The sequence below is a fragment of the Phyllostomus hastatus genome, unplaced genomic scaffold, assembly GCF_019186645.2.
Source record: "Phyllostomus hastatus isolate PE091 unplaced genomic scaffold, TTU_PhHast_1.1 phas_contig_16, whole genome shotgun sequence".
In the NCBI taxonomy this organism is placed as follows: Eukaryota; Metazoa; Chordata; class Mammalia; order Chiroptera; family Phyllostomidae; genus Phyllostomus; species Phyllostomus hastatus.
Window position 1 is genome coordinate 14304923 of NW_025333643.1, and position 14129 is coordinate 14319051.

The window sequence follows — 14129 nt, forward strand, 5'->3', positions numbered from 1 at the left end:
GTTTTGCGACCATACTCAACCATATCTGTGAGCATTGTGATTACTGAACTCTGCATCTGATAGGCTGGCTATCTCTTCATTGCTTAGTTGTATTTTTTCTGGAGCTTTGATCTGTTCTTTTGTTTGGGCCATATGTTTTTTGTCTTGGAGAGCATGTTCCGTAGTAAGGGGTAGAACCTTAGATATTCACCAGGGCAGGGCAACCCAGGTTGCTGCGTTGTGGTGCTGTATTTGGGGGGAGGGGTCAGAGAGGGAACAATGCAGCTTGCTCAGCTCTTGGCTGGCTTTTAGTCACTTCCTTCATCACCCACAAGCAACCTGAGCCCTTCTGGTGCTTACTGCCAGGTTGGTGGGTTTGTGTATGTCCTAGGACCTTATAGGTCTTTCCAACAAACTCTCATGTAAGGCTTGGAGTTTCTCCTGCTGCTGCTACCCCCACAGATTTTTAAAGCCAGAGGTTTTGAGGGTTTATTTCCCTGCATTGGAACCCTGGGTTGCACAGTCTGTCTCGCTCCCCAGTTGTTGCTCCCAGTTTACCCACACACCAACGTGGGACCACCCAGTCTGCCAGCCACCTCCTTGCCTGGTTTGCCAGCCACTGCCTCACCTTCCCTGGTCCTTCAGCCACAGCCTTGCCACGAGTCCTCTTCGCCCTGGCTGCCTGTCTCTCCCCCTCCTACTGGTCTGGAAGGATATTTCTTCTTTAATTCCTTGGTTTTCAGACTTCCATACAGTTAGATTTTCTTGCAGTTCTGGTTATTTTTTGTTTTTAAATTTGTTGTTGTCCTTTCGGTTGTGCAAGGAGGCAAAGTGTATCTACCTAGACCTCCATCTTGACTGGAAGTCTCATTTTTACTTTTCTTGAAATAATAAAGGATCATATGCTGAAAAGGTTGCATATTTTCTTCTCTCTTCAATATTAAAATGGCTGCTGCCCCCAATCACAAATTTTGATAAGTATTTTTTTAAATGCACATTGATATCATATGGAAAAAACTAAAACTTTTTGGCCAACCCAGGAGATAGTAATATGCCAAGCTAAAAGAGTAAACTTCCTAGACTGCCTTGCAACTCAGAGTGGATAAACATATATGTAGTTGTTGGGTGGGGATTTTAAGAAAGTTCTTTAGAGGGTTACATTGAGGTGGCATGTATCCCTTTTGCTGTATTTTCCATTATTCTACTTCTTGCCTGGAACACAAGATGTAAAACATCCAACATCCACCTTATACCATAAGATGACTTTGAGGATGGAAACCACATACTAAGGATAGTAAAGCAGAAAGAGCTTGGGATTCTTATGGCTTTGTTAAGCTCAAAAGCCCCAGTCAGCTTAACCTTTAGATTTTTTTTCCATATCAGAGGAAAAACTCCTATGTGTTTAGTTTGGGTTTCTGCTATAAGTAGCCCATCACAATTCCTAACTGTTATATCCAAAGCTGAACTTTTGATTTTCTTCCCCATGAATTTGCTGTTTCTCCAGTCTTTCCTGCCTCAGTGAAATGGTTCCTTTACTTTTCCTGGAATATGCCAAGTGTACTCCTGCCTCTGAGCCTTTGAACTTGCTGTTCACTTTGATTAGAACCCTCCTCACCTAGGACTCCCTATATGGTTCACTGGCTAGGGATTGAACCTGCAAACTTTTGGTGCATGGGATGATGCTCCAACCAACTGGGCCATGTGGCCAGGGCAGAACTTATTCTTGCATTATGTATTCTTCCATATGGGCAACTGTAAACCTACTTTTGCCCACCCTGTATTCATGTGGTGTTATTGTACTAATAGATTTTTAAAACCTTAATAGAGGCTTCTAAAGATTTATTATTAAGATCAGTGAATTTTTGTGAAAGGTTAGAATAAATGTCATATGACTTATACATCATTGAAAACATTACAAAAATTTATCATTGTGTCCTGGGTACTTTGTTTTTAATTATCCTGCTAATCATACTATGGGTAGCAATTAGAATGTTTATGGTTATAGTGACAGAAATCAGTCTTACTGTGTTTTTAAACAAAGGAGATATATTATCACGTACAATAAGAAGTTTAGAAGTAGAGTATTTCCAGAGTTGTTTAATTTAGAAGTTCAACCATACCATTGAGTATCCAGTTTTTTTCTGTCTTTTTGTTCCACCATTCTCAGTGCTATTTATTTAATCCTTGGGCTTGTCCCATCATAGTGACAAGCTGAATGCTGCAGCAATGGACATTACATCCTCAAGCAATAAGACTGAAGGACAGACAAAGCCCTTTTTCCTACCATGTAACACTTTGTATAGTAAAAAAATAATAATAAAATAAAAGTACTTCCCCAAAGCAGACTTTAATTTAGGACCCATTGGCAAGGAATAGATCATGAATAGGCTCATGTATAAACCAATTAATGGTAATATTGAGAGCACCAATACTGATTTAGACCAATGAGGAATAAAGCTATATAAAAGGTGATTTCCCAAACAAATTGAGTTAGGGTGTCAATTTTAATCCATATAAAGTATTTCATACAAAAATGAATATTCCAATAATTCCTTCTCTTATTCTGTGAATTGTTTTGGCATTCCTGGTAAGTGTACACCCTACTGTGGAGACTAGGTATCTATCCAAAAAGTCAATGCTTTCCTGATCATGAGACACACAGTGGTTTACACTCCCTTCCTGAATTTCATAAACCAGGCCCCAAGCAATGCCATCAACTTCACCTCTTCATGGGAAAATCTTTACTCTGCTCTGTTTACCACTTAATCTCCCTTATCTATTTGCAACTCCCAGTTCCTTCTTTTTACAAGTTTTCCCAACAAGTAAGAATCACTTATAATAGAACAGAAAGTCTCAGGGTTATAAAAATGATACCCAAAAGTAGTAGAACTATATTGATAAGATTTCACAAAAAGAAAAACTTATGGTTAGGTAGGCTTTCTTTGTTTGGCTGGTTTTGCTTTTGGGCTGCTTAATGGAAGCAGTATTAAGATATGGCCTGTATAAAACAAAATTGTTTCATACAGCTTTTATTATTATATGAACACTAAAACATCCACTAGCAGAAATATATGTCCTCAAAAGGGCAGAATTAGTTTTTCAAACATGCAATTGACAAATAGGTAAAAGAGAATAAGTTAGGATCAGAAACTTATTTTTAAAAGAAACTATCCAGGGTCAGTTAATAGTCCACATTATTTTTGGACATAAAACAATGAAATAGAAGGCACCATGCCCTACTCTTCTCAAAATCATAAATACTCAATGGTCTTATACAGGCAGTGATATTTTGCCTTAAGATTAAGTGAGGTGGTGGCCCTCAATATTCAGGGCTGGCATGACTGAAATTGCTGCCCAGTTGGTCTTCACGTCTCTTGTTTTGCTCCACTCCGAATCATTCACCATACAGCCTCCAATTGTTTTGTTTTTGTTTTCTAACTTGAGGATTAGCTAAATACATGTTAATCATCAAGCATCATCTTTAATGTAAAACCAAATTCCCTTGAAGAAGGGGGAATTCCTTCTGCCTGACTGTCTTCAGTCTGGAACATCAATATTTCCTGCCTTTAGACTGGAGCTGGAACATCAACCCTTACTGGTCTCAAGCCTGCTGGCCTTCAGACTAGAACTACAGTTCTTCTGGGTCTCTGGCTTGCCACCTGACGGCCTTGGAACTTGTCAGTCTCCCTAATCAAGTGAGCCAATTCCTTATCATATATCATACACAAGTACACATATACCTTTACATACTATGTGTATGTACATATACACATAATACATCCTATTGGTTCCTAATATACCCCTCCTATATGCAATTAAGTCATTATCATATGTCAGAGAATTACAGTCTTAAGCACATCTTTTGCACACCAAAGTTATGGTTTTTTTACTGTTCATTTTTGCTTACTGCATTTTCTGTCTTCCAGTCTTGAGTGTGAGCTCCTTATGGTGGTCGTATCAGTTCCCAGTGCCAAGCACAATGCCTTTCACTACAGTAAGTGATCAAGAAACACTTGCTGAATATCTGTATTAACGAAGCTTGACTAAGATTTCAGTAAAATTTCAAAAGATTTAGTTGTCCCCACAAAAAAAATTACAAACCTGAAACCAGTCAATGGTACAGCAATTGATGAGGGATGGAAACTGTCTCAAACGATTTCGAAAGGCATTTCCAATGGGGCTAAAGGCCACTACCACATGAAGATTATCTTTGCAGCGATTCACAAAGAAAGCAAACAGTGCTAAGGGACTGAGTTCATCATGTTTACTGCCAGCCTGAGCTACAGGGCGGACACCCTAGAGAATATCAGAAAATAAAAACCAGGTGAGTAAAAATAGATAAGCTGATGAGATTAGTAGATATTGGAATATTAAGAAGTTTTATTATTTGCCTTGAAAATATTTTTACATTTTTGTTTTCATATCAATAGAATAGCTTTGACATAGTTTGTACTTAGAGGACTTCTCCCAACTCCATAACTTTATAATTTAAAAACAAATGTCTGCCAAGAACTTTACTTATAAAGATATGTACAAAAGGTCACCAAAATGCACTCAACATTGTTTTAAGAGGAAAAAACCTTCCAGTTAAAAACATTATAAAACATCCATATATTGTGATTTTATACAACTGTTAAAAATAATGAGATGTATCAATGTAAGTGCCATGGCAAGATCAGAAAGATAAAATAAGTGAAAAGAAAAAAAAACAAATTGTGCAACAGTATATATATTATTCTCTCTGTTAAATTAAAAAATATATCAGTGTTCATGTACAAGTAAGCACACACACACTTTTTAATAGAAACAATCACAAAGAACTCAGTACTGGTTACTTTTGGTAAGATGGACTTAAGGGACAGTTTGAGAGGGAGGCTTTCATTTAATATTTTGGACGTTTTTATTGGTTCTTTTTTTTCACTTTCTTGGTTCATTCTTTTTTTCACTTTGGACATATGCTGTTTGAATTCTCTAACTATATAATAGTTGTATTTAAAAATGTCAATCGAGTTCTCTGGCAAGGAGATTATTGCTCACTTTTAATTTTCCTTGTATATATTTATATGAGAATGGCATTTTATATGAGGTTAGGTATAATGGCTCCAGGGCCAAACTTCTTGAATTTAAATCTCAGCTTTCAGTTTATTACCTATGTGACCTCGGGGGAAGTTCCGCTTTGTAACTTAGTTTCCTCATTTTTTAAATGGGGAAAAGAGTACCTACATCAGAGGGCCATTGAAGGACCAAATGAGTTATGACATGTGAACACTGACAATGGTTACTGCCACATAGGTAAGTAACTGTTAGCTTTCTGTTTATATCCTACATTTTTCCTTGTTCAGAGCACAAAAGGTTTCATAGTCAATAAAGTGTCTCATAGACAGGTTAAAAATCTTTTTGTGATATAGAGAGTGGTCACAATGATCATATAATTTCTATTGTTACTACAATGAATTTATTTCTAAAAGAACTCTCTACTATAGATATGCTCTGCTTTATGTGATAATTATCTCCATGGAAAACTGTGTATCAACACAGTATATGCATTATGATGGTGATTCTCAAATTATGATTACTATGGTTAGTGTCAGTATACTAAATTACATTCAAGAGGTCTACCTGCAGTAAATGTGGTAAATAAGTCACTGCTACATTGAGAAAAGCATTGCAATAACATAATTCTGCAAGGAGTGCAAATGGCACAGTAGAAAAAGTTGTCTGGAAATGTAGGTCTGAGGCTGGAACTCTGATGAAGTCAGACATGTGTGCTGAGTCTTTAAGAGGTACCTGCTAGGCAGGGCCAGAGCCAAGTTATACAGGTCAGTTATTAGGAATGAGGTTTAAAGTAAAATCATTGTCAGAGGGGTGAAATAAGGAAAGTCCAAGACTTGGTCTTCAAAGTGGGATGCAGAGGATGAGGTATAATGTGAAAAGAAAATAATGGAACTTCTTTCATATTACCTTTTATATATTTTTTTAAAAAACAGTATAAAGCAAGCAGAAACAGGGATGCATTTCAGTACCCCTGAGTTGTGATGATAGCTATTTCCTTGTGCATAAATTGATAGGGTGTTCCTTTGGGTGGGACATGAAGAAAAGAAGTTTTTAAGGCCACTGTTAGATCATGCCATTACACAGTACTGAAGCAAGTTTTGTATCAAAGTGACAGGAGGAAAAGATAAACAATAGCTAAAATGAGTAGGAAAGGTAGCAAAGCTTAGGAAATCCTACTCCCCAAAAGTAATCCCACTCCCTTCCTTGAGTAGGAGTATGGGGGATGCGTTTATCCTATGAGTTATGAGAATCACCATTCTTCAGCAGCCCTGGCCATCCTTGGCATCCTTGGCATTGCCCAGATAAAATTAGAACCTTGGGATAGTTTTTTTTCTTTTCTTCTTCCCCACCCAGGCTACAAACTGGTAACGTACCATTTATTGAGAGCTTTTTATGTGTTTGACACTCCGTAAGTGCTTTATTTCATTTGATCCTCAGACCTCACAACAACCTTTACTAGGGCAAATCCATTTTACTCCAGATGTTATCACTGGAGGCTAGAATGAAGCATCCAAGTGTGCATAATATATATATTCTGTGGGTAAAAGCAATAGTGGTAAAGAGAAAGGGGAAATTACTAGCAGAGATCTTATGAAAGAAGATCTTAGAAATGGCAGTCGAAGGGCAGGACATATGAAGTAGTGGTGCTTGAAATTGTGTTTTTTGTCCATTTAATCATAAAGCATTATACTTGGATATGTCAGAATTGTTAAGACAAGTAGTTTTATTAAGGGTTTTGAAGAATTTTAATCAGTGGTAAACTAGAAAAGGTAATCAAGTAGTGTTTTAAAGTTATATTTTCTCATATCACTGTAACCCTAGGACACTATTTAAAATTTCTAATCACTCATAAAACATGCTAAATAAAACTGATGAAACTGCCATCATTATGAAAAAAAGAATTATAAAATAAAATTCTGTCTCATAATTATAGAAGCAATTTAAAATTCACCAAAAAGATGTATTAAAATAATAAACTTAAAACAAACAAGCAAGCAAAATATAACCAGAGACACTGAAATAAAGAACAAACACAGTAACCAGAGGGGAGAGGAGAGGGGGGTAGTGGAAGAAAGAAGGGAAAAGGTTGTAAAGGAACATGTATAAGGGACCCATGGATGAAGCCAAAGGTGGGTAGGATTGAGGGTGGGAGGTGGGGATGGGTGGGGAGGGGGCAGTGGTGGGGGAGAAATGGAGACAATAGTACTTGAACAACAATAAAAAAGATAAAAAATAAAGTTTCTAAAATGTACCAAAAAATAAAAATAAAATTTTAATTACCAAAATCCTCTGCACAAACTATACTTATCCTGAAGAGAAGTGAAAAGTTTTCAAGAACATTTCTGTTCTGGGAAAGGCACTCCCTAGAAAGTGTTTACCTCCATCACTTCTTGTTTTTCATCTGCTGCAAAAATGTTAGGTACTTCTCCAGTATTGAGCACACTGTCGATATCCTCTAGAAAAGCTTCCTCTTTAATCTGAGTGTCTGTTATTAGAAAGACTGTCTTCTGGCCCCTCACGCCCACATTCCTTAATAGAGCCTTAAAATAAAAAATGTACTTAAATCAGATTATGATATACACTTGTTACTTTTGCTTTTCCTCCCTTTCTCCCTTTTCTGACAAGAACTTCTGAATTTTAGAGTACTACCTCTCCCCACTTCTGGTGGGGTTGTCAATCAGGGCCTCCATTTTGCTCATCCCTTGGTGGGAAACACCCAACTGGTCAGAGTTTCCTGAGCCCCTAGACATAGTCATTGATTCAGAGGAGTGTATATGATTTAAGTGGGCCCAATTACAGTGTTACTTCAAGGACTAAGAGGGACTTGAAAACAGAAAGAATATCTGTTGTTCTGAGATGGAGAATATAAAGGTCAGTAATTTAGTACTAGGGGAAAACTGTGTTGCCACATGGAATGAATCTGCTGGTGAAAGAAGCCAAATGGAAGCGAATAGGAGACAGAGTAATTACTGAGGATTTGAATTGAGCCCATAAATTCAGCCATGCCAAAAGCCTATCTACTTCTGGACTCTGAAGTCAGGAAAGACAATAACTCTGTCTTTTGCTTATGCTAAAGTGAGCTTTTTGTTTTGTTTTATTCATCAATTGCAACCAAAGGTTCCCAACTAATACAAAGATATGAGCTCAGTGGTATGCTGGAGATGACTTATAAGGTGGTAGAACTGATTGTTAAAATTTCAGGAACTTGTGAACAGATTGATAAAGTCAGCCAGCATTAAAAATTAAATTATATAAACTTATAATTAAGTAAATTATATTCAGAACAAAGGTTATAAACACATTCCTATTTTATTATGTTTACTATTATCTATGCTATGGAGGTTATTTAAATTCACTGTATTTATACAATAAAAAACCATGTTTGACTGCATTTATGCAAAAAAAAAAACATGTTTGAACACCTGTTCACCATGTAACTCAAAGAGTTACATGTTCAATGTTCAAACATGTAACTCTTTACAACTCTGTTTTCAGTGATGTCAGGTTGATAGCTTAAATCATCCACAGTGGGGATTTTGATACCACAGAAATTTGCAAATGTTACAAATGAGAGGTTCCCCTTTAATCTCCTGGAGAGCTGGTTTTTAAACATTTGCCAGCATACCACTGGATGTATTTCAAGTGAAAATAGCACCATTACTTCTGAAAATAATTTTTTAAATAAACCTTTATCTCCCCTCTTCCGGCAAGATGGAGGCATAGGTGGACACACCGTACCTCCATGCACAACCAAGATTAGAACAACAATTTAGAGCTAGAATAACACCCAGAACTGATAGAGAATTTATCTGAATGGAAGTCGGACAGCCAAGAAGTTGAAGTAGACCTGTTCATCCAGACCAGTAGGAGGGGCAGAGCCGGGCAGGCACAGGTCTGCACCGTGATCAGGGAGAACTCGGCGAGAACTTGACGTGTAAGCCATCCGGGGCTCGCAAGAGCGCAGCGGTGGACCCTGAGTACGCAAGCAGCGGCTGGTGGACCCAGTGAAGCAGCGACTGTGGACGAGGGCAGAGCGTGCAACCCAGGATCCCAGAGAAGGGACTGTGATCCCAGGAGAATGGAACTACCACCATTGTTCCATCCCGCCCCCGCACCCGTCCCCACAAACAACGTCACAATCTAGCAACTGGGGTGCCCAGCCCAGGTAAACACCTAAGGCTCCAACCCTCACCGTAACAAGAGCGACCAGACTGGGGAAAAAAAAAAAAAAAGGAGAGACAGAGAGTGACATGTCTCGAACAGAAGAACAGATCAGTCCCCCAGGACTCATCCTTTTGAGCATCTAAGAAATAGCCAATCTATCAGATGCACAGTTCAAAACACTGGTTATCAGGAAGCTCACAGAACTGGTTGATTTTGGGTGCAAATTAGATGAAAAAATGCAGGTTACCATAAAAGAGATGAAGGAAGATGCACAGAGAGCCAATAGTGATATGAAGGAAACTGGGTCTCAAAACAATACAGTGAACCAGAAGGAAGCAAAAAACAACCAAGCAGGAAAACATGAAGAAATAAGAATTCAAAAAAATGAGGAGAAGCTTAGGAGCCTCCAGGACATCTTTAAATGTTCCAACATCCGAATTATAGGGGTACCAGAAGGAGAAGAGGAAGAGCAACAAGTGGAAAAGTTATTTGAACAAATAATAAAGGAGAACTTCCCCAATCTTGCAAAGGTAATAGACTTCAAAGAAATCCAGGAAGCACAGAGAGCCCCAAAGAAGTTGGACCCAAGAAGAAACACACCAAGGCACATCATCATTACATTAGCCAAGGTAAAAATGAAGGAGAGAATCCTAGAAACAGCAAGAGATAAGGGGACAGTAACCTACAAAGGAGTGCCCATAAGACTCTCAGCTGATTTCTCAAAAGAGACCTTGCAGGCAAGAAGGGGCTAGAAAGAAGTATTCCAAGTCATGAGAGGCAAGGACCTACATCCAAGATTGCTCTATCCAGCAAAGATTTCATTTAGAATGGAAGGGCAGATAAAGTGCTTCTCAGATAAGGTCAAGTTAAAGGAGTTCATCATCACAAAGCCCTTATTATATGAAATGTTAAAGGGACTTATCTGAGAAAAAGAAGATAAAAAATATGTTTAGTAAAATGACAGCAAACTCACAAGTATTAACAACCACACCTAAAACAAAAACAAAAACAAACTAAGCAAACAAGTAGAACAGAAACAGAACCACAGAAATGGAGATCACATGGAGGGTTAGCAACAGGGGAGTGGGAGGAGGAGAGAGGGGGAAAAGGTACAGAGAATAAGTAGCATAGAATGTAGGTTGAAAATAGATAGGGGGAGGGTAAGAATAGTATGGGAACTGTAGGAGCTAAAGAACTCATAAGTATAACACATGGACATGAACTAAAGGGAGGTGAATGTGGGTGGGAGAGGGTGTACAGGGTGGAGGGGAGTGAAGGGGGAAATGGGATAACTGTAATAGCATAATCAATAGAATATATTTAAAAAATAAAAATATTAAAAAACTTTATCTTTATTTAAAAATAATATATTTTAAATAAACTATATTATTTAAATAACTGATGAATTTTAATATTATACAAACTATATCTTTTTTTACTAAAGCCATCTTCCAATATGCAGGCTGTTGAGGTTTTAGAAATAATTTTCTATTATCAAAACTAGGCAAGCTAGATTTTAAAGAAGTATTTTATCTAATCATGTGAGTTTTATAATTATTTTATAGTGTTACTTTTTATAATTATTCTTATAAAAGAGAAGTACAATATAATAAACAGATTTAACTTACTGCCATAAGCATTACTATATTTAAAAGTCATATTTAAATAGGGGTGTGTAGGGGACTAAAGGGTAATGGAAAAAATACAATAAAGATTACATAAGATACAAAAATACATACATACATACACAATATGTGAAATTGTTTCCAAATAGCAGAAGAGTTAAAATTTCCAAAATACCGATTATATGCCAGGGGTATTGCAAACAGCCTTCCACACACAGTATAATTTAATCACAACTATCTGTAATATAGGAGGTATTATCCAAATTTTACAAAAGTCACTGAGAGTGACATTAGCAAGATGACAGACTGGTAGGCTCCAGGCCTGCTCTCTCCCATGGAGACAGTAAGTTAGCAATCTACAGAACAAAATAACCTTTGTGAGAACTGTAAAAATAATTAAGAGAATGCAATACCTCTAGGAGTACATAAAAAGAGAAAGGCCAATTTAAGGAGGGTAAGATAATTCATTACATTTTTCTTCCCCTATCCCCACCCTTCCCCCAACATAGAGCAATACAGTCAGGAGAATAGCATCAATTCCTGGCTCCTCCCTCAGAAGAGAAGGAATAAAGTAGAAGTTGCATCCAGTAGTCTAGCTTGTCTGAGGGCTGCCTGAGGCACTGATTTCTGTTTTCCTTGACTCAGAACACTGATAGGAATAGGGCTAGTTTGGAAATGAGTTTGGAGGCCACTGAAAACAGAGGCAAGCATCCCAGCACAATGGAGCAGCAGACTTGGAAGTTCCACAAAAAGGTTCCAGGGGGAGAAAGAGATTAAGGGCAGAAGAATATAATAGAAACCAAAACTGAAAGCTCATGGGAAGAAAAAGGAAATTAAAAGTGCAAAGCACCTGTATATACTAGAATAAAAGCACATGCACAACCCCCCAAAAGATGCATGCATGCCCAGAAAAGTTCTGAGAAGTCACAAAACCTCTAGTTGTGCCAATTGGTGTTTTCCCCATGCATAAAGCAGTCTGTAAAAACTGGGAGAGGTGGCTGTTTATTAATAGCTCAAAACTCAATGAAAGACCAGAAGGTATACAAAGAAACAGGGAAACATGGTCCAATCAAAGGACCAAAATAAAGCTCCAAACACGAACTCCAAAGAAATATCTATGAACCCTCTGACAAGAAATTTAAAATAACTGTTTTAAGATGCTCAATAAGATAAAAGAGAATACAAATATACACCTAAAGGAAATCAGGAAAACAATGCATCAACAAAATGGGAATATCAATGGAAACTGAAGCTATAAAAAATAACTAAACAGAAAATCTGAAGCTGAAAAATACAACTGAACTTGACACTGAACCCAGGTTCTACTGCCTCCCACATGAAAAGCCAATAGTCTGGAGGCAAGTACTGGTGCAAGAAAAGATGGTTTATTCAAGAGCCAGCAGCTTAAGAAGATGGGGCAGCGCATCACAAAGACCATCTTAACATTTCAGTGAAGGCAGGGGATTTATGAGTGGGGAAGAGGAAGACAGAGCAAAAGAAAATAGAGGGGGTTCTAGGGTCTCATTGATGGGCTGTGTGAGTCAGCACATTCTGCTCCAACAACCACCTTGGAGCTGGTCAGGCAATGGTTCGGTATTCATCAGTCAGAGGTGAGCAAATCTCTTGGAGCCAAAATGCCTGGAGGCTGGTATCTGCTTCTTTTGAGGTTAGCTCTTAGAATCTTTTAAGCAAGCAGGCTGTTTATCCATAAGTACATGTGAATTTACAAGTCATCATTTACAGAAACAATGTGAGAAGAATGGTGGGATGAATGTTTCTCCAGAAGTATTCAATATCAGAGCTGATTAGGTAGAAGAAACAATCAGTGAAGTTAAAGACAGGTCATTTGAAATCACTGAGTTAGAGGAATAAGAAGGGATATGAATGAAGAGTGAACAGTTTAAAGCAGCATTCCCCAACTTTTTGGCACCAGGGACTGATTTTGTAGAGGGGGTGTGGGGTAGGAGTGGAGGATGCAGAGGGAGAGAGGAGGGAGAGAGGAGGCAGAGTTCAGATGTTAACGCAAGCGAAGATTCATTTCCTTGCCTGCCGCTTACATCATGCTGTGTAGTCTGGTTCCTAATAGGCCACAGACTGGTACTGGTCTGTGGCACGGGGGTTAGGGTTCCCTGGTTTAAGGGACCAATAGGATATGATCAAATGGGTCAATAGATGCATTAGAGAAGTACCAGAAGGAGAAGAGAGAAAGTGTCTGAGAACTTATCTGAAGACATAGTAGCCAAAACTTCCCAAATCTGAGGATATAAATGGATATACCAATCCAAGAAGCTTATAAACTCCAACTATGATAAACTCAAATAGATCCATATACATAGACACATTATAATCCAACCATTGAGAGTCAAAAACAAAAACCTTGAAAGCAGCAAGAGAACATCAGGTTTTCACATACAAGGGAGCTTCCATAAAATTATTAGCATATTTCTTAGCAGATACCTTGTAGGCAAGAAGGGATGATATATTCAAAGTACGGAAAGAAAAAAAACTGTCAATGAAGAATACTGTATCTGGAGAACTGTCTTTCTTTTTTTTTTAAGTAAAATTTATTGATTATGCTATTATAGTTGTACCAATTTTTCCCCTGTGCCCCCTTCCAACTGGTATCTCCCTTCCCTTCAGCAAACCCCCTTAGTTCATGTCCATGGGTCGTGCATATAAGTTCTTTGTCTTCTCCATTTCCTATACTATAACTATGAACAGTAAAATGACAACAAACTAACAACTATCAACAGTTGAATCTAAAAAACAAAACCAAAACAAACTAAGCAAACAACTAGAACAGGAACAGAATCATAGATATGGAGAACTGTCTTTCAAAAACAGATTTAGGCCTTCTCAGACACACACACACACACACACACACACACACACACACACATGCTGAGGGAATTCATTACCACTAGACCTGCTCTTCAAGAAATCCTAAAGGGACTCCTTTTAAGTTGTAAAGAAAGAATGCTAGACAGCAACAGAAAACCACAATAAAGTATAAAGTATAGAATATACATAAAAGAAAGAGAAGGGAGTCAAATCATGTCACTACAGATAATCAACAAAACAAAAGAAGAGATTAAGAGAGGGACAAAAAAAGTTACAAAACATAATGAAAACAAGCAACAAAATGCCAATAGTATATCCTTTCCTGTGAGCAATTACTTTAAATGTAAATGGACTAACCTCCCCAAAAGGCAGATTGGCTGAAAGGATAAAAGTACAGGAGTGAATGATTTGCTGCCTATAAGGAACTCAGTTTAGTCCCACAGACATACAAAGGCTAAAGGTGAA

The 14129-nt window shown here is 37.8% G+C and overlaps 1 protein-coding gene across 1 annotated transcript in view; it reads right to left on the reverse strand.

Annotated features, from left to right (window-relative positions):
- DNAH12 (dynein axonemal heavy chain 12) overlaps positions 1-14129 on the reverse strand; it is a 263016-nt gene that overhangs the window by 85216 nt on the left and 163671 nt on the right. Inside the window, exons 43-44 of the mRNA XM_045831904.1 lie at positions 7413-7574; positions 4081-4275 (exon numbers count right to left, since the gene is read on the reverse strand). Of these exons, the coding sequence (XP_045687860.1) occupies positions 4081-4275; positions 7413-7574 (357 nt within the window). The remainder of the gene's footprint in view (positions 1-4080; positions 4276-7412; positions 7575-14129) is intronic.